At 48.1% G+C, this 23,776-nt stretch overlaps 2 protein-coding genes and 1 non-coding gene across 6 annotated transcripts; all 3 read right to left on the bottom strand.

Annotated features, from left to right (window-relative positions):
• Window positions 1-82: 82 nt before the first annotated feature.
• On the bottom strand, window positions 83-9,011 carry FCGRT (Fc gamma receptor and transporter). Of its 4 annotated transcripts, none has more exons than XM_033127937.1 (7): window positions 8,941-9,011; window positions 8,039-8,125; window positions 7,424-7,675; window positions 7,028-7,303; window positions 1,657-1,926; window positions 737-853; window positions 83-499 (listed from the first exon to the last, which is right to left on the bottom strand). In XM_033127937.1, the coding sequence occupies exons 2-7, from the start codon at window positions 8,109-8,111 to the stop codon at window positions 420-422; spliced, it is 1,068 nt and encodes a 355-aa protein (XP_032983828.1). In that variant the 5' UTR covers window positions 8,112-8,125; window positions 8,941-9,011; the 3' UTR covers window positions 83-419. The 4 variants fall into 4 exon arrangements, with proteins under 4 accessions (XP_032983828.1, XP_032983826.1, XP_032983825.1 ...); XM_033127935.1 differs by having other exon boundaries at window positions 7,424-7,678; window positions 8,941-9,003; XM_033127934.1 differs by lacking the exon at window positions 8,941-9,011 and adding an exon at window positions 8,600-8,748 and having other exon boundaries at window positions 7,424-7,678.
• Window positions 9,012-20,002: 10,991 nt separating this feature from the next.
• Window positions 20,003-22,291, bottom strand: RPS11 (ribosomal protein S11). The gene is made up of 5 exons (XM_033127159.1): window positions 22,167-22,291; window positions 21,330-21,461; window positions 21,066-21,141; window positions 20,677-20,806; window positions 20,003-20,179 (listed from the first exon to the last, which is right to left on the bottom strand). The coding sequence occupies exons 1-5, from the start codon at window positions 22,179-22,181 to the stop codon at window positions 20,056-20,058; spliced, it is 477 nt and encodes a 158-aa protein (XP_032983050.1). The 5' UTR covers window positions 22,182-22,291; the 3' UTR covers window positions 20,003-20,055.
• On the bottom strand, window positions 20,886-20,972 carry LOC117035671 (small nucleolar RNA SNORD35). The gene has a single exon (XR_004425241.1). It is a non-coding gene; the product is annotated as a small nucleolar RNA SNORD35 (small nucleolar RNA).
• Window positions 22,292-23,776: the final 1,485 nt, after the last annotated feature.

Below are 23,776 nucleotides of genomic sequence, written 5' to 3'. Positions count from 1 at the left end.
TTGTGAAATTTATAAATGAAAAATTCATCACTTGGTATATAAAATTGGCAGATTCCACCATGACAACATATTAGCCTCGGGGGAGATTTAAAGCCCAGGGCTTATACCATTTATTTATTACCCCCACCCATTCCCTTACCTCCCGCGCTGAGAAAGTTGAAATGATGAGAACACAATGATTCGGGCCCATACTCATGTTACATGTGGAGATGGAAAAGAGTCATATATATCAGGAGGGGAAATTGAGGCATATCACAGGAAAAGTCCAGAGGGAGGACATCGGGCCCAGGACTCTTTCTGGAGGCTCAGAAATACCAGGATTCCAGGAGGTCTCACAGCATGAAAGGGACCTGACTACATTAGCTGGTAGCAGCCAGGATGGGGGACGATCAGGCAGTTGCTGAGAAGGCTTTTATATCCTAAGGGTCAGCATCCTTGGAGAGACCAGGAGTGGGCAGGAGGGTCCCTATATCATCTCCACGGAGAGAGATCCAAGGCGCTGAGGAAGGAGAAAGGGGGCAGGTCAGAATCTCTGAAATCCTCTAGGTCTCTGCCCCTCCTCCCCACACGTGTGTGTGTGCGCGCGTGTGTGTTAGTCTCTGTCCTACTCGATGGGTTTCTGTCTCCGAGTCTTTGTTTACCCGCTCCAGTTCTGTCCCCACGTCTGTCTAGATCTCTGCCCCCCTCTTTTGGGGTCTCTATCATTCTCTCTGAGGATCTTCCCACTTCCCCGAACCTGGCAAACCACTCCGCATCCTCCTCCACAGGAGAGCTCCTCCTGCAGCCATTGCTAGGAGCAGTAAGAAGCTGAGGACGATTGCAACCACTGGCACTGAGGACTTGGCTGATGATTCTGCAGACAGAAAAATGCTGTGAGATGTTGAATGGACCCTCCACCAGGACAGGGGATTGGGAGTTCTCAATCTCTCCCAAACTCAGAGATCCCAGCACCAAGTTTTGGAGAATGCGTGTAGACAGAGGAAAGGCCAATCAGCTGTTGGTCTGGGTCTGGACAGAATGCCCCCAGGTTGGATGTAAGAACCAGCCATAGCAAGAGCGGTCTCAGTCACACTGGCCAAGGGACCTGTAGCAGCAGGGTGGGTGGTATTAGAACTCGGAGAGGGGGGTGGCTGGTCAGTTCAGTTGGTTAGAGCATGGTGCTAATAACACCAAGGTTGTCAGTTCGATCCCCATATGGGCCACTGTGAGCTGCGCCCTCCTAAAAAAAAACAAAAAACAAAAAACAAAAAACAAAACAAAACAAAAAAAACTCGGCGAGATGGGGCAGGCACAGAGCAGTAAATCAGACTCAAAGCAGTAAATGGTCAGTGTTGGTGAGGACTGGCAGAAGCAGAACAGAAGGTGGTCAGACTTAGGGAGGACTGTCCATAGTGGTTAATAGGTGGCTAGACTCAATGAGGCCAGCAGCAGCCTCATTGCGATGATAAGCAGGGATGATATCCCTGCTTACCCCTGATAAGCAACACAGGACCGAAGGCTTTGGAAGAATTGGCTATAGCAGGGCACAAGGCAGTTAGACTCAAGGAGGACTGGTAACAGAGGGGTGAAAGGTAGTCACACTCAGGAAGGATTACTGCAGCAGAGGGACAAAAAGCAACCACAAATAGGGAGTATCATCACCCAGGGGGATCTCACCTAGCTCCACAGTGAGGGGCTGTGACAGCCCTACGTGCTGCACCAGGCAGCGGTAGTGGTGCTCATCACCACTTTTGACTGTTAGTGAAGACCAAGCGTAGAAGGAGCCATCGCCGTTGGGGCCAAGGTTGCCCTCACCGGAGCCAACTGCCAGCCCATTCCTCAGGAAACGCAGTTGCAGCTCGGGCGGGTAGAAGGAGAAAGCACTGCAGGTGAGCACAGAAAAGCCGGGGCTGCCTGGTCTGGCCTTCAGGCGCATGGAGGGTGGCTCTGCAGACAAACAGGCAGACAAGTCTAAGTCCCAAGCCCACAAACCTCCCAGTGTGGGGCTGAATAAGGACATAGAGTGGCCTCCATTCCTTCCCTTCTACCCAGCAAGCCCCACCATGTGCCTTGCACTGTGCTGAGCCTGGAGATTATAGTGGTAAAGGGGGAAGGACCTTCCGAAGGGGACAGAAACCCAACCTATCCACTCTGAGGGTATCCATCTCTCATCCAGTCCTTCCTACAATTGACATGTACTGAGCATCTACCATGTTCCAGGCATTCTTCTAGGCACTGGGAACACAACAGTAAACAAGACAGACAAAAGTCCGTGTCCTCATAGAGCTTATGTTCTAATGAGGGGAGAGAGACAAATATTTGTGTACAAATAAGTGAAAGGGAAACAGACTCTGAAAGTGTAGTGATGAGGGAAAATAAGACAGACGCGATAGTCATTAAAAAGATAGTTAAGAGGGCTATCATGAACTATTTCATGCCAGCACATTTGAAATTTGGATGAACTGGACAAATTCCTGAGAAATACAACCTCCCAAAACTGACACAAGAAGAAATTAAACACTTGAGTAGTACTATAGCTATTTTAAAAGTTTAATCCATAATTTAAAATTTTCAACAAATAAAATTCCAGGTCCAGATGACATCATTGGTGAATTCGTCAAAAAAAAACTAAAGAAGCAATATGCTACTCTTACACAAATTCTTCCAGGGGATAGAAAAAGAAGAAACCATTCCCAGCACTTTTTATGAAGCCAGAATAACTTTAATAACAAAACCTCACAAGGACATAACAAGAAATGGAATTTAATTTTGAGTCTGTTTTCATGAAAATACTCAAAATCCCTAAACAAAATATTAGCAGGTAGTATAAAACAATTTACATTATGATCAAGTGAAGTTTGTCCCAGGAAAGCAAGCTTGGTTTAACATTTGAAAATCGGTTAATATAATTCACCCAATTAGAATAAAAATAAAAAAGCAAATAGTCATTTGATAAAATTCAGCACCACTCAAAATGAAAAAAATAAAACAAAACCAAAACTATTAGCAAACCAGGAGTTGAAAAGAAACTTCCTTAATTTGACAATGGAAATCAACCAAAAATCTATAACTTACTTAATACTTAATGGTAGAAAGTTGAATGCTTTCCCTGTGAGTTTGAGAATACAAACGTTCGTTATTACCACTCTATTCAACATTGTACTGGGGATCCTAGCCAGTGCAATAAGAAAAAAAAAAGTATTAAAATAGGAAAAGAAAATAAGTAAAACATGTCAAACATGACATGATGTAAAATAATCTCCAAAAAATTAACAAAAATAAGTGAATTAAGCAAAATTTCTGGGTACAAGGGAAATACCAGGGTGCCAAAAAAATGTATACACGTGACTTGTATTCATCTTTTGTTATCAGTATATACTGAGTATTATGATTTTAATACAGTTTTTTCCTTTCTTAAAACGTGTATACATTTTTTTGGCACCCTCTGTATATAAACATCAATAGTATTTCTATACACTAGCTACAAACAGTTAGAAAATGAAGTTTTTAAAATTACCATTTAGAAAAACATCAAAAAATGTCTACTACTTAGGAATAAATTTAACCAAAGAGGTGCAAGACGTCTAAATGGAAAACTACAAACTATTACTGATAGAAGTTAAAGGATATCTAAACAAGTAAAGGGATATACTGTATTCGTGGGTTAGAAGATTTAATATTGTTAAGATGTAAATTCTCCACATTGATCTATAGATACAATTTAATTACTATCAAAATAACAACAGGATTTTTTTTTTTTTGGCAGAAACTGACAAGCAGAAATGCACATAGAAATGCAAACGACATAGAATAACCAAGACAATAAAGCTGGAGAACTTTACTACTAGAAATCAAAACTTTCTACAAAGTTACATTAATCAAGAGAGTGAGGTAGTGGCTCAATTTCAATCCAACAGATCAGTGGAATAGAGGAGACTGTCAAGAAGCACATCCATACCGAATTTAGGAAAAAGGCTCCACTGCAATTCAGTGGGGGAGAGGGGATGATGGTCTTGTGACAAATAATGCTGGGTCAACTGGACCTCGATCCCTTTCCTTATACCATTATACGCAATTAACTCGAGATGGATCATATAGCTAAACATGAAAACTATTTATCAATCAAGCTTCTAGAAGAAGACATAAGAGAATACCTTCATACTTTGGGAGAGGGAAGATTTCTGAAAGAGAACACACAAAAGAGCTATAGAATAGGGGCTGGCCCGTGGCTCAGGCGGTTAGAGCTCCATGCTCCTAATGCCGGAGGCTGCCGGTTCGATTCCCACATGGGCCAGTGGGCTCTCCACCACAAGGTTGCCAGTTCGATTCCTCGACTCCCACAAGGCATGGTGGGCTGTGCCCCCTGCAACTAACAACGGCAACTGGACCTGGAGCTGAGCTGTGCCCTCCACAACTAAGATTGAAAGGACAACAACTTGACTTGGAAAAAAGCCTGGAAGTACACACTGTTCTCCAATTAAAAAAAAAAAAAAAGAAAAACAAGAGCTATAAGATAAAGGATTGATAAATTGATCTTCATCAAAATTGAGAACTTTTGTTCAGCAAGTTTTCATTAAGAAAGTGAAAAGCTGCAGACTGGGAGAAGTTATTTCCAATAGAACCATCTGACATATCCAAAGGACTCATATCCAGAACACACGAAAAACTCTAATAAAAAAAAGACAAAAATTCTGATTTAAAAATGGGTAAAGGATATAGTCATGGGATATAAAATACAGCATAGAAATATAGACAGTGGTATTGTAATAGCTATATACAAGGTCAGAATGGTAGTAGACTTGGTGGGATTATCACTTTCTGAGGGGTGTAAATGCCTAATCATTATGTTGTTTCGTATACCTGAAACCAATAAAAAATGTTGAAATAAATAAATAAATGGATAAAGGAATCAAAAAGCTACTCCAAAAGAGGAGACATCCAACTGGCCAATAACGTGAAAAAGTACTCAACATAGCAAGTCATTAAATCATGTATCTGATTTTATCAAATCATTTATCGGATTTTCATTTATCATCAGATAAATGAAAAGTGAAATCACAATATGATACCACTACACGTAACCCACGAGAATGGTTAAAATTAAAGACAGACAGCATCAAATTCTGGCAAGCCTGTGAACCAATGGAATTTATGTACATGGCTGGTGAGAGTATAAAACTGGTCCAACCACTTTGAGAAAATGTTTAATACCACCTACTAAAGCTAATCTTATGCCTACACTATGACACAACAATTCCACTTATGGGTGTTTAGTCAAAATAAATGAAAATACAGATTCATCAAAAGACATGTAAAAGAATGTTCATAGCAGCTTTACCCATAATAGCCCCAATCTTTTCAGTGAAAATAAACCATTCACTGAAAAACTGTGGTATGAACCAGGCAATGAAATACTACTCAGCAGTAAAAGGAATAAACTGCTGACAGACGGATGGAACAATAGTCTCATGACACGAGCTTGAATGAAAGAAGCGAGACACAAACAAGCACATGCTCATAACTGTATGAAGTTCAAAATCAGGCAACACTATGGTAATAGAAGTTAGGTTAGTTGTTACCCTTGGGGGGGTATGCAATGGGAGGGGACACAAGGAAATCTTCTGGGGTGATGGAAATGTTCTAGATCTTGATCTGGAGGGCAAGTACATGAGCACATATAAAAATTAATCGAGCTATGTACTTTAGGTAGGTAAGTTACACCTCAATAAGAAAAACTTTTAAATTAGAGATACTGTAATGATTGAACAGACAAAACAGGGGCATGAGAGACAATAATGGCAGTGGCATGGGGGCACACGTTAGTCAGGGTGGTCAGGGAGGGCCCTGCTGAAGAGCCCCCATCCAGGATCCAACCTAAAGGCATGAGAAGAACCCAGTCATGGCAGGATCCCAAGGAAGACAATCACAAGCACAGGGAACAGCATGTGCAAAGGTCCTGAGGAGGGAAAGAATCAGACATGTTGGAGGACCGGGAGAAGGTCACCGGAGCAGGGATGTTGTGAAATTACAGTGGCGGAAAGCAGCCAGACCACGCAGGGCTTGTGGGCCACAGAGTAGAGTTTGGGTTTTAGTCCAAGACTAGTGGGAAGCTATTTGGATTGTTTTAAGAAATGGCGGGATGGGAGCTCGTTTACATTTCAAAACATGGTCTGCATTGGGGGCAGAGATGGAAGCTGGGATTGCAAGGTAGGGGGGGACACTGAGGACAAAAGAGCTCTACCGTGTTTCCCCGAAAATGAGACCTAGCCGGACGATCAGCTCTAATGTGTCTTTTGGAGCAGAAATTAATATAAGACCTGGTCTTATTTTGCTATAATATAAGACCGGGTCTTACAATATAATATAATGTAATGTAATATAATGTAATGTAATATAATGTAATATAGTATAATACTAGGTCTTATATTAATTTTTGCTCCAAAAGACGCATTAGAGCTGATTGTCTGGCTAGGTCTCATTTTTGGGGAAACATGGTAATTCCAGCCCTTGAGAATTCCCCAAACATCCACATCATTATAGATCAGAATGACATGTGCTGTAACAGAGGTCACACAAGGCATTGTGGGAGCCCCAAGAGGCAAGTGAAAGCCTTATGGGCCAGAGAAATCTCCCTGGCTGTGACACCACGGGAACTGGAAGGAGAATGGCAGAAGGGAAGAAATGGGAGGGTTGGCATGAGCTCAAGGAACTCTAGGTGATTCCTTTTGACTGAGTGGGGCAGATGGAGAAATGTGAGGCTGAGGAGAGGGACAGAGGCCATGCCACACGGCGCCTCGATGCCAGGGTGAGGGGCTTGAGCTGTGTTCTGAGGGCTCTTGAAGCCATGGGAGGGCTGTGTGCAGGAGAGGGGCAGGGTCAGCTCTGGGGGTAGAAAGACCCCCTGGGACGTGTGGGGGATAAGCTGCAGAGGGGAGATTGGAAGTCAGGAGGCCAGGGAGGAGGCTGGGGAAGAGGACGAGGCCTAAGGTGGGGCCATGGGGAACGGAGAGATCCACCGGGGTCTGAGATTCTTCGGGAGGTTGCTCACCCTTCCACTCCAGGTTTCCACGGCCTCTCTCCAGATGGCCCAGCAGGCGCTGGGGGCAGGAGTACAGCAGGAAGGTCTTCTCCTTGTTGACCACCTCCGCCTGCTGCGTCCACTTGTCACTGATGCTCTTGGCCTCAGGCCAGTCTCCAATCCAGGTGCCCACCTTGGGGTCGAACTTCATGAACTCCTCGCCATTCAGGGCAAACTTGGCCACAGGCACAGAGGCATTGTCAGGCCCCAACTCACAGCCCAGCAGGCCCTGCAGGGTGTAGGAACCTGGGGTACCGACACACAGGTGAGCATGGCCCAGGAGCAGGGGCCCACCCCCTTGTCTGTCAGACCCAGGAGTCCAGCCCCCAGGTCCTCAGCCCTCAGACCCAGGAATCCAAGTCTTGCCTCCTTCCTCCAAGACCGTGAGAGCTTCCAGGAAAAGCTTCTGCTTGTTCCGCAGGTCCGTCGTCTCTTTCTCCCAATACCAGGACACCTGGTTTTCCCAGACCCAAGCCCCGTACGGCTCAGCCTGGGCCCGCAGGTTATTGTAGCTCAGGTACTGCTGTGGACCCAGCCAACCTGATACCCAGAAGGCAGGGGTCCCCGGGGCAGGAAAGGACACGGAGGTGAAGTGGTACAAGAGGGAGCGATGGCTGTCTGCTGGAGAGAGACAGAGGTGAATGCAGCAGATGGGGCCGGAGGTATCTAGACAGGGAGCAAGAGAGACACCGGGAGAGAGGAAGGACTCGACCCCGGACAGAGGGGACAGACTCTGAGAAAGTGGGCAGATTCAGCTATGGGGGCACAAAGACTCAGAGAGAGGGGGACAGGGATCTGGAGACAGGGGGACAGGTGCTTCCCAGACACACTGAGCGAAGAAGGAGAAAATCATAAACCAAATGAAATACAGGGAAGGGGAAAATGTTGGCTCGACGGAAACCGCAGATTTCGCTTCGTCCTCTCCTTCCCGGCGGGGGGCACCTCCCTCCACCCCAGCAGCCCCGACTGAGCACCTCTCACCTGCGCGAAGCGTCCCGGGCAGGAGGAACAGCAGGAGACAAAGCCCCCAGGGCACTGGTCGGGGGACCCGCATCCTGAGAGGGAGACCTGGGGCGGGAGGAGGCGCGTGACTCCTCCGGACCCCCGGCCCACGCCTTCCTCCCCCAGCTCCGCTGGGCTCCGCCACCACGCCGACGCCTGTGGGTGTGGGTTCGGGGCTCCTTCCAGGAGAGTGACAACAATGCCCTACGCCTCAATGAACTTTCACCCCTTAATTTGATCCATGTTGGTTAATTAATTACAGAGCCTGGATAGGCTGAAATTTCATTCTCGGAGCTCATCCCCGCCTCCTTCTCCTCCTCCTCCTCCTCCTCCTCCTCCTCCTCCTCCTCCTCCTCCTCCTCCTGTCTGGGACCCAGGAGTCCCAGCCCCAGCCCCTCCTCCTCCAGACCCAGGAGTCCGGGCCCCCAGCCCCTCCTCCCTCAGACTCGAGAGTCCGGGCCCCAGTCCCTCGTCCCTTGGCCCCAGGAGCCCGGACCCCAGCCCGTCCTCCCTCGGGGCCCGGGCCCCAGCTCTGCTCACAGCAGCCGCGATCCCTTCCCGCCTGCAGCCCCAGCTGGCTCCCGTGACTGGAGACCCCAGTTCCTCTCTCACATCCTGTCCGGAGATTGTTCCCCGGCACTGGGAATATACAACTCCGCCCCCCAGCTGCAGGGCACACCCTGGGCCCTGGGCCCAGACTCTCTGAATATGTCTCTGCTGCTCTCTTGAAAACTTTCGTCGATTTTTTTGGGTCTCTTTCTCTGTTGTTGTTTTCATTTTGAGGGTATCAGCCAGCCAGCGAATTCGTGACAAAGTTGGGAATAGAAACCAGCACTATCAGAGTGCAAAATTCGGAGGTCACTGTGGGTTCCCCTTCTTACCTCATTTACCCTCCACAAGGCCTTCACTAGCTCCTGCTACAAAGAAAGGTCTCTAGATCCTGTGTTTCCTTCTTGGAACCCCTCCCCCAAGTGTCGCCTTAAAGTGCCCTTGCAGTTCCCCTTTTTTTTTTTTAAACAAAATATTTTTTTTTTGTAAAGTAAAAGCTTTGTATAAAAGCATTATAGATGAAAAACTTTATTTACATTTTTTAATTTAAGGTCCAATTATGCACCAAATACTGAATGGGCACAACAGGCTACTGGTGCAAAGCAAAATGGACAAAGATTCCTCTTCTAACAAATGATGTGATGAATGCAAAACAAAAGCTTTTATACAACTATTATGATATAAGCAATAGAAATAAAGCTTTGTATGGTAGAAATAAATAAGTAAAATAAAGCAGAGGAGGAGACAACACATGAAATCTGCTCAAATACCAAAAAGGCAGAAATATTAACAAACTGAAGTCACCCATCTCCAAAAAGACACTTCCTGTGGTTCTAAAGTTGCTTCAAACCAGAACACAAACGCTGTGCCTAGCTTATAATTTCTTCACGAAAGCAAAAACTGCAAAGAACTGTAGACTAGTCCTAGTATCAATTTTCCATGCAAAATGAACAAGAATTTATTTGAAATACCTTACATTGTGAACTGAAGTAAACTTGGCAAACTACCGTTATACTGAAGTTTTATACCACGAATCCGAATCAGCCTATTTTTTTTCCCCCTTTTTCCGCCTCCCCCTATCCCCACTTGGGTTCAAGCCCTTGTTTCTCAGTCTAGTTGTGCAGGACACAGCTTCCTGGCCCATGCTGGTATTATGTGCGCTTCCCCTCCCCACCCTAGGCTGAGGCAGTCGGTTGCCGGTCATCAGTCGGCCTTCACAGCCTGCGGGCCACTCACACTCGCCACCAGTGGCTCATAGCAGCACATGTGGCCCAGGGCAGCAGCACACAGGAGCCCAGCTTCCAGGGAGAGCTGTTGTTCACAATCTTAGCTGTAGAGGGCGCAGCTTACTGGCCCATGTGGGAATCGAACTGGCGACCTCAGCATTAGGAGCACAGCGCTCTAACCACCTGAGCCGCCAGGCCCGCTCCAAATCAGCCTATTTCTGAAGCCTTGCCACTCTCATTCCCTAGGATGTCTTTTCTACAGTGACCTCAAGTATAGTATTGCCCACAAACCTTTTGGTAATGAGCCCTTGTGGTTCTTTAATGTCTTCTGATAGGACCTCCACAGCACAGAGTTCCAATATATGTTACTACACTTTTACAAGAGTGTAGTAACATATATTGGTATCTGCAGGGGGGTCCTGGAACTAATTCCCCCACAGATACCAAGGCACACCAATGTACGACTATCAGGCTTAGAGGCCCCCTCCAGTCACCCGCCCCCAGCTCACACTCCTGCTACACTGCTTCCATTCATTTGTTTTATTTTAAAATGCACAAAACATAAGATTTACCATTTAATGATATTTAGTGCATTTTAGTTCCAGAACTTCTTCATCACCCCAAAAGAAACCCCGTACTCATCAAGCAGCCCCTCCTCCTCCTAGCCCCTGGCAACCACCGTCTCTATGGATTTACCTATTCTGCATATTTCATATAAATGGGGTCATACAATATTGTGGCCTTTTGTGTCTGTCTTCTTTCACTTAGCGTATTGTTTTGACGATTTAACCATGTTGTAGCATGGATCACCACTTCATTCCTTTTTATGGCTGAATAATATTCCATTGTTTGGATCTATCACCTTTTCTTTATCCATTCATCCATTGATGGACGTTTTGGGTTGTTTCTACTTTTTGGATATTATAAATAATGCTGCTATGAGCATTATGTATGTTTTTGGGGTTTTTTTAAACAACTGTTTTTAATTCTTTTGGGTATATACCCGGGAATGGAATTACGAGGTCATATGATGTGTTAGTCAGGGTTCTCTGGAGAAACAGAACCAACAGGATGTTTATATACATACATAGAAAGACACTTACTTCAAAGAATTGGCTCACATGATTGTGCTGAGTTGAAAATCTAATAGGGGTGGAGACCAAGCTGGGGATTCAGGAAGGAGCTGCAGCTCAAGTCCAAAAGCAGGAAGAACCAGGAAGAGCTGATCTAGCAGATGAAGTTCAAAGGTATTTGCTGGCAGAATTCTTTCCTGTTTGGGAGAGGTCTGTTTTTTCTTCCATTTATGTTGTCAGCTGTTTAGATGTGGCCTACTCACATTATGGAGGCCAGCTTCCTTTACTCAAAGCCCACTGATTTCAGTGTAAATGTCATCCAAAAACGCCCTCACAGAAACATCTAGAGTAATGTTGGACCAAACAGCTGTGCACTACAGCCCAGCCAAGTTGACACATGAAATGAACCACTACCGATGGTGTTTGTGTTCGCCTTATTGAAGAACCTCTGTTGATTTTCATTATTCTCTCTGGGTTCTGCTAGGTTATTCATAGACCCACCCGAAGGGGCTGCGTATAATGACACTGAAGGATCATACTTTCATATCCTGTGAGCCCTATTACAGCACCGTTAGCTCTTTCCTAAAATACACTGAAGAGCCTGCCATGCCCAGCTGTCCCTTCTGTGTCCCTTGGGATTCAGCTGTCTCTGAGACACTATTCCAGCAGCCCCTGGGCTCTCATTTTAAAGGCCCTCAGGACCCTACTATGATGTTCCTTGGACCCTGATATAAAGTACCCAATGTCCTGTGACAGGGCCCCAGGACTCTGCTATACTTTTCCTTGAAGCTTGAAAACCATCACCCTAGGGCCCCATTGCACCCCTCATGACTGTTGTATTAACTCAGTTGAACTCCAGTGCCCCTGAGTCCTCCGGGACTTTTGCCAGAGGCCCCACCCTGTCCCTGGGTCTCTGATAATCTCAGAACCCCACCCCCATGCTCCTTGGGTCCCTGTGAGTATCCTGAGACACGGCGATAACGTCTTTAGGAGCCTCCACTAATGTCCCGCAGAGTGGGCCACCCCCTCTCTGGGATCCTGATAAATGAGTCCTGAGACCTCACAGAATGGCCACAGAAGGCCCTAAGCCCCAGGCCCCTGCTCCTGCCACCAAACCTGTTTTAATTCCTTCAGTTTCCATTGTAAAGCTGAGTGGGACTCCCCAAACCCCACCTGGGTTCTCTCTATTATTGTCCTGCCCTGTCCTATGAAACATGTATAAACAGACTGTGGGGACAGAGCCCCAAAAAGCAGTTTCCAGGCTCTCGGCCTCACATAGAAAGGTGCTGGCTCAGGTAGTAAATGGCCGTTGACTGTGATCAAATGGCCATCAGCTGTGGCTAGTTGGCTGTCAGCTGTAACCAGTGAGCCATTGGCCACTAATATAACTGCCGTGGCTAGGCTAGCAGAGAATGGGGGCTAGCAAGAAGATGGTGGCTGAGCCTGCAATGGAGCAGTGAGGGTTGAGAATTGTGTGGCTCCTGTTTCCTGTGTCTCCAACCCAGCCGCCAGGGAGAGTATAGTGGTGTGACTCCCCTACCTATGGCTCCGTGGGTGTTCCTTTTTGGCCTCACTATGTCCTGCATTCTTATGTGGGGAGTGGGACCAGAGACCCCGCATGACACCCTGCATGACACATGGCGAAGTCGGCAGGATCCCCTGCACTACACAGACACAAAGAGATATGTAGGTAGGGAGGGAGGGAGGGAGGTAGGTAGGTAGGTAGGTAGGCAGACAGACAAACACATAGATATACAGAGAGAAAACTCAATAGAAAAAAAAGAAAAAGAAAGAAACAATTAGGGCCAGCCCGGTGGCTCAGGTGGTTAGAGCCCCATGCTCCTAACTCCGAAGGCTGCCGGTTCGATTCCCACATGGGCCAGTGGGCTCTCAACCACAAGGTTGCCAGTTCAATTCCTCGACTCCCTCAAGGGATGGTGGGCTCCGCCCCCTGCAACTAAGATTGAACACGGCTCCTTGAGCTGAGCTGCCACTGAGCTCCCGGATGGCTCAGTTGGTTGGAGCGCATCCTCTCAACCACAAGGTTGCCGGTTCAACGCCCACAAGGGATTGTGGGCTGCGCCCCCTGCAACTAGAAAAAAATGGCAACTGGACCTGGAGCTGAGCTGCGCCCGACACAACTAAGACTGAAAGGACAACTTGAAGCTGAACGGCACCCTCCACAACTAAGATTGAAAGGACAACAACTTGACTTGGAAAAACAGGCCTGGAAGTACACACTGTTCCCCCAATAAAGTCCTGTTCCCCTTCCCCAATAAAATCTTAAAAAAAAAAAAAGAAAGAAAGAAAGAAACAATTAGACCCTCCAGGACCTGCTATAAAATCTCTCCTAGCCTGTAAGAAACCTTCCACATTTCCAAGGAACTTGCTATCATGCCCCCTTGACCAGCTAGATTGCTGCTCCCTCATCCCAGAGGTCCCCACCGTAAGGGACCTGAGACCTTACTAAAGAAATGGCCCTGAGATCCCACCCCATGGCTCTGTGTGTCCCCTTTCGATTCCCTGGGTCCTCCTCTAATGGTTAAAACACACCCCTAGGATTCTTCTCTATTGCCTAGGACCTTAAAATAATGCCACGAGAGCTCTGATGACAAGTCCTTGGATTCCTGTCCCCATACTCCTCCCAGGACGCTGGTGCACTGCCCCTGGGCCTTTTCCAGTGGCCCCACGTCTTCTAAGGCCCCAGGTCCTACTGTAATGCTTATGTTTTTCTCAACTGTTCTTCAGGTCCTGCTTTACCCATCTCTGGATATCTCTTCTAGGTGTCCTTGGTCCTGCTACAATGTTCCATCGGCTGTCACTTCAACACCTCTCAGCACTCTACAGCCCACTGAGTTCTTTGATTCCTGATAAAATATGTCCCCAGACCCTACAATATTCCCCCACTGAGCACTCAGAAGGTCCCCTGGATCCTGCTGAAATGGGTGCAGTCCTACTTCATGTAATTAAAACGGCCTCAGGGTGTCCCCTCTAAATCCGTCTGGGTCCTGCCAGAACCCTAGTATAATGCCTCTTAGCTCTACCATGAAGTCTTTAGGTTCCTGTTAAGAGTCCAGGGGCCTGCTATTCCGTGTCCCCGGAAACATCAGTGTCCTACAGGGGGTTCTGGGAAAATTCCCGCAGGCTTTCACCCAGGCATCCTGGGATCCCGCTTCAGCAGCCATCTGCAGGGCCCTGGATCATTTTATTAGTGTCCTATGGCTCCTGTAACCAATTACCATAAACTTAGTGGTTTAAAACAACACAAATGGATTATTGTTCAGCTCTGGAGACCGGAAGTCCATAGGGCTGCTTTCTGCTGGAGGCTTCCGGGGAGAATTCATTTCCTGGTCTTTTCAAGCTGCTTGGGGCTACCTGCATTCCCTGGCTTATGGACCCTTCCTCCATCTTCAAAACTAGCATCTTCTCTCCTCTTTGACCCCTGTGTCTGTCCTTCTACCTCTGACTCTGATCCTTTTGTATCCCTCTTATAAGGACCCTTATAATAACATTTATCCCACCTGGGTAATCCAGGATCATCTTCCCATCTCAAGATCCTGAAATTAATCACATCTGCAAAGTCCCTTTTATCATATATTATAAAATCATATATTCACAGGTTTTGGGGGAATAGGGCATAGACATCTTTGGGAGACCATTATCTAGCCTATCACAGTCACAGAGGATGCCCTCCCTTGCCTGGTGGCAGGACCAGTTACTAATCCTTTGGGTGCAATGCCAAAGGAAAATGTAGGGCCCCTTGTTCCAGTTTCAACATGGTTCAAGCAGAGTATTAAACCAAACACAGGTCCCTTTCGAGCAATGGCTCAGCCTGCAGAGGGAGCTCGCCCACGAAGGCACCTTGGCCCCTGGGGTCCGTGCACCATAAATGGCCTCAGTCAGCTCTGAGTAATGCTTCCTGAATTGCGACCTTAACATCCACTCCTCCCCTCTGCACCTACGCTGTAGCGCCCCCTACGCACCCCGGGAGGCAACCACACCTAATTTCAAAACCAAATCCTACCTTTTCTAGGTAGGATTCTCTGAACCTTGGTTTCTTTGTGAAGTGGGGATAATTGTGCCTACCTCAACAGAGAAGCTTTATCGAGTTCAGGTTTGCACAAGGCATATAGTAGGGCACAGAAGTAGCACTTATTCCTCTAGATGCTTCCCGCTCATCCCAGGCTGCTGTTAACGTCCTCCAGGTCACTCTAGATACTAGTAGGCTCTCAGACATCAGGCCCTGGATCTGTCTTGCTCACTCTTGCATCCCAAGAGTCAGCATAGTAAATATTTGCAGAATGAATGACGGCAATAATGAATGACCCTGGGCTCGTTTGATACATCCCTAAAACTCTTCTAGAATGGCGTTGGTGTCCTGTTAGAATGTTCCAGAAGAGTCTATACCCACTGTGAAATGATCTGCAGGTCTGCGCACTCACGCAGGTCACCTCACACTCACAGAGGTCACTCCAATTTAATTTGCCTAGGCTCCCCTCACAGCCCTCGGGACCAGTTAAATGAATTCAGGTGGCTGCTCCACAAATAATACCCATGGGCCAGCTATCATGTAACCCAGGTAGTGCAACCACCAACAGGGAATATTACAGGACCTGAGGTCCCACTATAATCCATATAACTATGTCCTGCTCTAATAGGACTCCCCAGGGGACTGCAACAGTGATTGTCAGTCTGGCTGTAACAGAATTTTCCTGTGGTCTGCTATGATAAGTGCGGAGCCATGATACATTACGATACCAAGGGCCACCCTGTTTTCATGTCATAGTCCTGATGCCTGCTGTCCTCGTAAACCCAGGGCCCTTCTATGAAACTGTGCCTGGAGCTAATTTCCCTGTGAAATGGCCATGCCACTGGGGCCTTCTACAAGAGGCATGCCACAGAACATTCCAGAAGCATGCTAAAATAGACTCAAGATCCCGTGACAAATCACCAGAGCTTGCTATATGGTAAACCCAGTATTCCACACCATATAAGACCTCTGGGGCCTCCTGCCAAACACTCTTGTCCTGGGCTTGTCTGAAGCGACCCAGGGCCTGCTATACCAACTACCACCAGGCCTTTCTGCAACAATAGGCTCAGAGCTCCAGCATAATTACCATATTTTGTCATGTATAAAGCGCACTTTTTGGGCTAAATTTGTGAGGGTAGCACTAATTCCATATCTAAATAAATGTTTTTAATTATTTTATTTATGTTTATGAGTTAAAAATGTAACTCTAAAAATCAATAACGATGTCCATATGCAAAATAATACCCTGGAATACGATAATTGATTTCGTTGAACTTACAACAAACTTGAAGAGTTCTTGGCTATCGTAAATTTGCTACCAGTACATAAAATTTCTTGTACCTTGTATCTGTTCTTGTGTTTTGTAATTATGTGTTACATAAAATTTCTTGTACCATAATATGTTAAAAAATAAACGTTAAAATTCCTTTGTAATACAAAAAACAAGTACCTAAATGTAAACAAATAAAAATTTGAATTGAAAATTAAAACAGGGGCTGGCCCGGTGGCTCAGGCAGTTAGAGCTTCCATGCTCCTAACTCTGAAGGCTGCCGGTTTGATTCCCACAAGGGCCAGTGGGCTCTCAACCACAAGGTTGCCAGTTCAATTCCTTGAGTCCCAGCAAGGGATGGTGGGCAGCGCCCCCTGCAACTAAGATTGAACACGGCACCTTGAGCTGAGCTGCCTCCCGGATGGCTCAGTTGGTTGGAGCGTGTCCTCTCAACAACAAGGTTGCCGATTCGACTCCCGCAAGGGATGGTGGGCTGCGCCCCCTGCAACTAGCAACGGCAACTGGACCTGGAGCTGAGCTGCGCCCTCCAAAACTAAGACTGAAAGGACAACAACTTGAAGCTGAACAGCACCCTCCACAACTAAGATTGAAAGGACAACAACTTGACTTGGAAAAAAGTCCTGGAAGTACACACTGTTGCCCAATAAAGTCCTGTTCCCCTTCCCCAATTAAAAAAAAAATTAAAAGATTATTTCCCCTGAAAGTTTGGGCCAAAAACATGGGAGCACATTATACATGGGAACACATTATACACAGCAAAATACGGTACTTCCTTTTTGACTCAGTCCCAGTTGTTCCAAGATTTGTGCATGAGAAGCTGCGAACCCAAAGAACACACCAGGTGGCTGAGTGCAAGACATAGGTTTATTGAGACTTACTGACTGGGGATTGTCTTCGCTGGTGGCCAGCCGGAGAGGTAGCACTTTGCACCGAGGCAGAGAAGAAGCAAGATTATGCAGGTACAGCAAAACAAAGAGCGTGCCATGACAGAAATCATCTGGCAGGTCTTACAGGCCTGCTCCCATGCACAGTGTCTCAAGAAGCCAAGAAGCCTTGACTGCTCGCCAGCAGACAGAACAGGCTGATAAGCAGCATTCCCGGGGAGCCTGGAGACCTCGAGTGCCTGCTCACTCATCTGTGTGCCCGGTCTCTACACTTCCCTAAGTATCACTTACCAGAACTAGTTCTACCCAATTACCATATGTGAGCATATGTCAACCTCCCAATGGGGCAGGGAGCCAAGAACCCATTTTACAGATTAGGCGACAAGTTCATTCGTTGAGGTCACACAGCAATGAGCGGCAGGGATAGAATTCAAAACAGTGCCTATGGTTTCAATGTTTCCATTTGGAGGTTTCTGCTCCTGTTCACTGCTTCCGATTATTCTGTGTCTTGTCAAGCCCACCCTGTGAGGATGTGGGGATTTAACTTCAAAATTAATTCACTCAACTAAACATGTATGGAGCACTTACAACTTGTTCAAAGTGCTGGGGATGCAGAGACACCTGCTCTATTGGAGCACAGATTCCCGTGGTTAACAGGTAAACGAATATGCAGTATTGTACAGGATTTTGTATAAGTCCACAAATCTATCACAAATAGGTTTTACCTGTCCACATAGGACGATAAAGCAGGGCAGGGTGACTGGGAGGGTTGGAGGTTTTGCCAAGTGGAAAGAGGTTGGTGAGCATTAGAAACTAAGGAGGGAGGGAGGGTGTCAGGTGGAACCTGGGGTAGTGTTCCAGGCAGAAGGCACAGCCAGTGCAAAGGCTCAGAGGGGGCAAGTCTGGCAGGCAGGAGGGAGGGAGGATGGGAGGGGGAGAAGAGGTGGGCAGAGGGCAGAGGGAGGAGCACTGAGGTTGTGATCTGGACCTAAGAATTGTATCTAATTGTTACCACAGGGTCTAAGAAGGGCAGATACAGTCCTTGTCCTGCTCTTCACCTGAGAACTGTCGGGCCAGGGGTCTTTCTCCTAGATCTTTTCGACCCACCAGGCCCATCAGAGGTGTCCCCCAATACACACCAGACACCAGCCCCACCCGTGACTAGGTAGCCTGACACGATGGGGTGACAAGGAGACGCCCCAACGACCGCTGGGAGGAAACAGGGGAGCTGGGCTGTTGTCGTAAACACAGTGGCCCCACCCCAAACGGAAACACCTGTGGTGGGGGGTCTCCAAGAGCCTCAGTTCCCTCCAAGTCCAGATACCTCCCCTCCCTTAGGGTCCTATCCCTCTAGACCCGGGTGGTGCGGGCTTCGCAGGCTGAAATTTGGGCGGTGCCCCCTTCTGACCTGTCCCTGCCCCTTCCTGCCCTCTTTGATGCGGCCCCACTTCCTCTGGCAGGAACCCCCGCCCTCACTGAGCCAGGGTAAAAAGGAGCCGCTGGGCTGATCCCTGGCAGCTCCCCTCTTCTCATGGCCTTGTCTCCCAACCCTTGTACCAGTGATGTGCTGCAGTCCCTGGTACAGGTATGGGAGGCAGGGACATGGGGACCCCGGCGCCAGACCCTGAGAGGCAAAGCCAGCGCAACTCCAGGATGTTCCTTCTGTCTCCATGCCTCCATCTCTGATTGGGTGAGGGTCTCTCCCTTTGGAGGCCAGAAATCCTTGCCTCCCCTTCTCTCCCTGTTCTTTCTCCACCTTTTTCAGTCTATACCTGATGCCCTCCTGCTCTGCTGTCTCTTAATTTTGTGTGATGCCCAAGGTCCACCTGTATGTTTCTGAAATCTGATTCTGCCCCCAACTGGGGTCTGTCTGTTCTGCATCCAGCTCAGCCCTCTGTCTAGTCTCTCATCTCTGAAACCAAGGTCTCTTTCCCCATTTTCCTCTGCTTCTGAGAGAATGCCTTAAGCTGTTACCAACTGGCAAACCCCTCCCCACCTCCCATATTTTTCCAAGGTCACTGTCTGGCCCTGTCAGAAATCTTTCTCTAAATTTGCCTGATCCTGTCCCCATTCCTCCCCATCTCCAATTTCTCTCCTCACCCAAGTGCCCCCCCCACCTGGTCTGCCCCTCCATCAGTCCCAAGTCCAGGGGTTTCCTACCCATCTCTGAGCAGCCTGTGATCCTCACTGCTGAGCTGCATTCCAGCTTGGCCTCACTATAGAACTTGCCCACAAGGCCAATTTCTTTACATGGATTTTCAGGCAAAGCAAATTTTCAGAATCTGAGACCTGGAGCTCAGCTACTCACTGGGACTCCAGGCGAAGAACTTGCCCTCAGATGAGTTTGCTCATCTGCAAATGTGCATGGTGCTCACTTGGGGGTGGGGGAGCAGGGGCTCCCAGGAGGGAGACCCCCTGCCTCACTCCCCCACTCTGCTGTCAGGAGAGAAAGGAAGGGCAGGTTAGGGTCAAGGCCCTCGTAGTTCAGAGCCAGGGAGCTGTAGGTCGAGGCCCCCCACCTCCCCCCAGCCAGGCCCAGAGGGCGGCTGCTTCTTCCTCTCCCCAGTGAGGCTAGAGAGTGCCCAAGAAGCCAGGAGCCTCCACCCACTCACTTCCTCCCCAGAGATTGGGGGGGGCGGGGGGGAGAAGGCAGCAGCTCAAGGCCAGGTAGAAAGTGACAAGGACCAAGAGGAGACAAGCAAGAAACGTGCAGCATCTTTAACACACACTGTCTTCACCCCGAGATGAGGGCAGGAGGCAGAACTTGGCCCTTTCACATCCTCACATCCCCGAGGATGAAAAAGAACTCTTCATCTTTCTTACCGACCTCGCTCAATTCCCAGGGACAAGCCCTCCCTTTAGTAATGGCAGAGACTGAGAGCCAGACCCCTGACTGAGAAAAAAATAACTTTATTTTGTTGTGGAATGAGCAGGTATCCAGTCTCAGAACTTCTGGAATTGCTTCTTGGTGCCTGCAGCCTTGGTGACCTTGAGCACGTTGAAGCGCACAGTCTTGCTCAGGGGCCGGCACTCACCCACTGTAACAATGTCACCAATCTGGACATCTCTGTGGAGAGGGACAGCAACAGCAGCTATGTTATATGATGGGGGGGGGGGGCGCACGGCTGGCCCACGCAGGCCCCTAGGAGAACCTTCCCTTCAGAGTCACCAGGCTGAGGCCTGAGCTTTGGTTCTACCAGACCTCCACCAAGCTCGTTTCCAGTTCCAGCTGCCCACCCATCATTACTTATTAAGCACAAGCTATATGTGAAACACCAAGTCCAACGCTATGTGGAAGATGCTCTAACCCTTCCAGGGCCCTCTTGGGGACAGAATCTCTCCAATCATCTTCATTTTACAAAGAACTGGAGGTTCCAGAGAATGGTGGCTCCCTGACAGCAGCCTCCTCGCTACCCCCAAGTTTACCCCCTCCACAGGCAGCCGAGGCAGCCTGTTAACACCCATGTCAGGTCCCGTATCAGACTTGAGCGCAGCCCAACCCGTCCCTCCTCTCTCTCCGGGAGAGTGGCTGGCCTGGGCGACCTGGGGGCCCACCATGATCACCTGAAGCAGGGGGACAGGTGCACAGACATGTTCTTGTGACGCTTCTCAAAGCGGTTGTACTTTCGGATGTAGTGGAGGTAGTCTCGGCGGATGACAATGGTCCTCTGCATTTTCATCTTGGTCACCACGCCTGGGGGGACGGGACAGATTGGGTCAGGCTGAGAGGGAAAGCTGGTAATCAGGAGCTGCAGAGTTCCCAAGAAGCCCTGCTTCTGGCATCAGTTGTGCCAAGTGGGTTGCTCAGCAGTGCCTGTAGCAGGCATCTGAAGTCCATCGTGAAAACAGGCATCTCTGCCAGTGCCCCCTGGAACCAGAAGTCTGAGTGTCCCTAGCCCCTTTCTCCTCAGACCCAGGAATCTGAACCCAAGCTCCCAGAGAGCCTCACTCACCAGACAGGATGCGCCCTCGGATGGAGACATTACCAGTAAACGGGCATTTCTTGTCAATGTAGGTGCCCTCAATAGCCTAAAGGGATAAGAAAGGGAAGCGAATGAGCCTTCAACAGGTAGTCCCTGAGTAGAACAGGTGGTGTGGCCCCAGGGTCACAAACTACAATTCCCAGCAGCCCTGGGAACACAGATGTGGGTAGGGCCACTCCGTTTGGGCACACGTGCAGGGAAACAGGGCTTTCTTTTTGCTGAGGGTCCTCATACCTCCTTGGGTGTCTTAAAGCCCAAACCAATGTTCTTGTAGTACCGCGGAAGCTTCTCTTTGCCAGTTTCTCCAAGCAGGACCCTCTTCTTATTTTGAAAGATGGTCGGCTGCTTTTGGTAGGCACGCTCAGTCTACAGGGATGAGGAGGAAACTAGTGAGCTGGGAAGGCTAGAGCAGGCAGCAACCAGGCCTGGAAACCTTCCCAGAAAACCCCAGGTAGGTTTACTCCACAAACGCTGCCCCAGAATTACCTCCCCAAACACTCTCACCCCAAATGTACCTCTAATTCAGATTCAACTCTAAACTCGAGGTCACTTTAGCACTTGCGCTTTGAAACGCTTCCCACTGCCGGCAGAACTCACCCCTTAAAACCCGGAGATATGGAATCATCCCTCAAACTCCCCTGACACACCTTTCAACACGGCTTATTCTCCAAGATACAAAGACATCCACCCAGGATTCACTCCCTATCTAATAAATACAATTTCGAAATTAATACCCAAACGACGGGCTCCCTGGATTAGCCCTTAGGACTCAGTTCTCACAGGATTAACCCTAAGACCCAAGGCCTCCAGAAAACCACCACGTAAACCTTTAATTTAAGGAAACTCCTAAAACACTTGAGCCTCCATTAAACCCGAGTGCGGATCCCCAGGTGTTAGGAGGCGCTAATCTAAATTAACGCCGACACCCGTTTTCTGCCCGAATTACTCCACAGGAAATCGAAGGTGCTCGGAATTAACCCCCAGACTGGGGCGCGGGGTCCCGCTTTCAAGGACACGCCCCTGAGGCCCGGGGAGGGACCCACAAGCACGGTGACCGCCTCGAGCACAAACCTGAATGTCCGCCATGTTCGCGGGCGCCTGAAAAAAAGAAAGCCGAGCGCCCTCCGGCTTTCCTTATCGACTGCGCAGGGGCAAGAGAGGAAGTGACGCAAGGAGGCGGGGGAACACGGTTTGAGGCGGTGCCTTGGGCGACTCTGATTGACGCATGGCCCTAACCACGCAGGTGATTGGGAGACTGTACCGACGCACCATGATGACGAAGGGCAGAGGGGCGGGAGGGGCGGTAAGCGGCGCACACTGTCTGGCAATAGCCCAGCCATCATTGCGCGGGGCCCACTAGTGCACGTTGGGAAGGCGTGGCCAACTTTGAGCCCTCGTATGTTATCGCGAGAGTTAGAGGGAGGTTGTCATATTTCTGCGGGGCGTGGGAGTATGGGGGCTTTGGGAACCGCGTGGTGTGTTCGTGCAGGGTTCAAACGGAATGTGGTGGCGGGCCTCTTTCTGCGGGGTGGGCAACCGGAAAATCTTAGGAGCATACGCGGCGTCGCCGCCTGGTTTGTGAGGAGCGGGTGCTGCCCATGAGCTGTTTGAAATTCGGTTAATGTTGTTCTTTTCTATGTTCCACTTCATCCCCAGACAGTGGATTAGTGAGAAATTCCTTTCTGTGTTGTCTGTAACAGCGCTGTCCAGTAGAAATTTCCGTTGTGATGGCAGTGTACTTTATCTGGGTTGTCCAACACGGTAGCCCCTGACCACCTGAATTTTTAAATTTTATTAGATTTAAGATTAAATAATCACATGGGGTTAACGTCTACCGCGGTGGGTGGTGCAGAATATATGAAATGAAAATGCTACAGACTTACAGTAAGTCATTTGAAAGGTTATTTAAATTTCTTTCACACTTTAATCGCTTTGTGAATTTCGAATGATACATTTTTAATTGTAGTTGTCCCTGTGGGGATAGCATTAACGAGGAGGGACTTTTCATTTTGTTTTAGAACTTTGTGTGTCTTCCCCCCAGTACTGTACTTACTAGCTTTCTAATTTATTTCTTGCAGAAAACAATTTCTGGGGTTTTTGCACGACTTGGAAAGGATTTATTGTACTTAGTTTTTTAAAAAGGCAGGACCCACCGTTATCTATCTACACTGTGTGCTAACCTATGTATTAAAGTTATTTAGAAAAAAGCCTGGAAGAGAACGCATGCCCCGGTGGTTTACATCTCCAGGTGGTGGGATTAGGTGTGATTTCCTCTCGGGTTTTTTAAATGCTCAATATTTTGCACATAGTTCAGAGTAGCTGGTGAGATTTTGATGATAAGGGAAAAGCAAAGAAATACTGCTTCACTGTGAAGGGGTGGGGGCAATTTGGAGATGTTTACTTAGGTCCTTAGCTTTTCAACGTTTTTGATCACAACCCACAATAGGAAATAACATTATACATTGTGATCAAACACATTTCTCTCTCCTCTCCCCTTGTCTCTTTCTCTCTTCCTTCCTCCCTGCCTTCATTTCCCGTTCTTTTAACTCTTTCTGTCCTGCAATACACTGTTTATTTTTCATTTCTATTCAATTTTATTTATGGCTGGTTACAACCCACCACATTCATTTTTTTTGATTTGCATTGTGAATTGCCTTGGTGTCCAATAATAAACTTCAGCC

Source organism: Rhinolophus ferrumequinum, chromosome 15 (assembly GCF_004115265.2).
Source record: "Rhinolophus ferrumequinum isolate MPI-CBG mRhiFer1 chromosome 15, mRhiFer1_v1.p, whole genome shotgun sequence".
NCBI classification, from domain to species: Eukaryota; Metazoa; Chordata; class Mammalia; order Chiroptera; family Rhinolophidae; genus Rhinolophus; species Rhinolophus ferrumequinum.
This window is presented reverse-complemented; position numbering and strand designations above follow the sequence as displayed.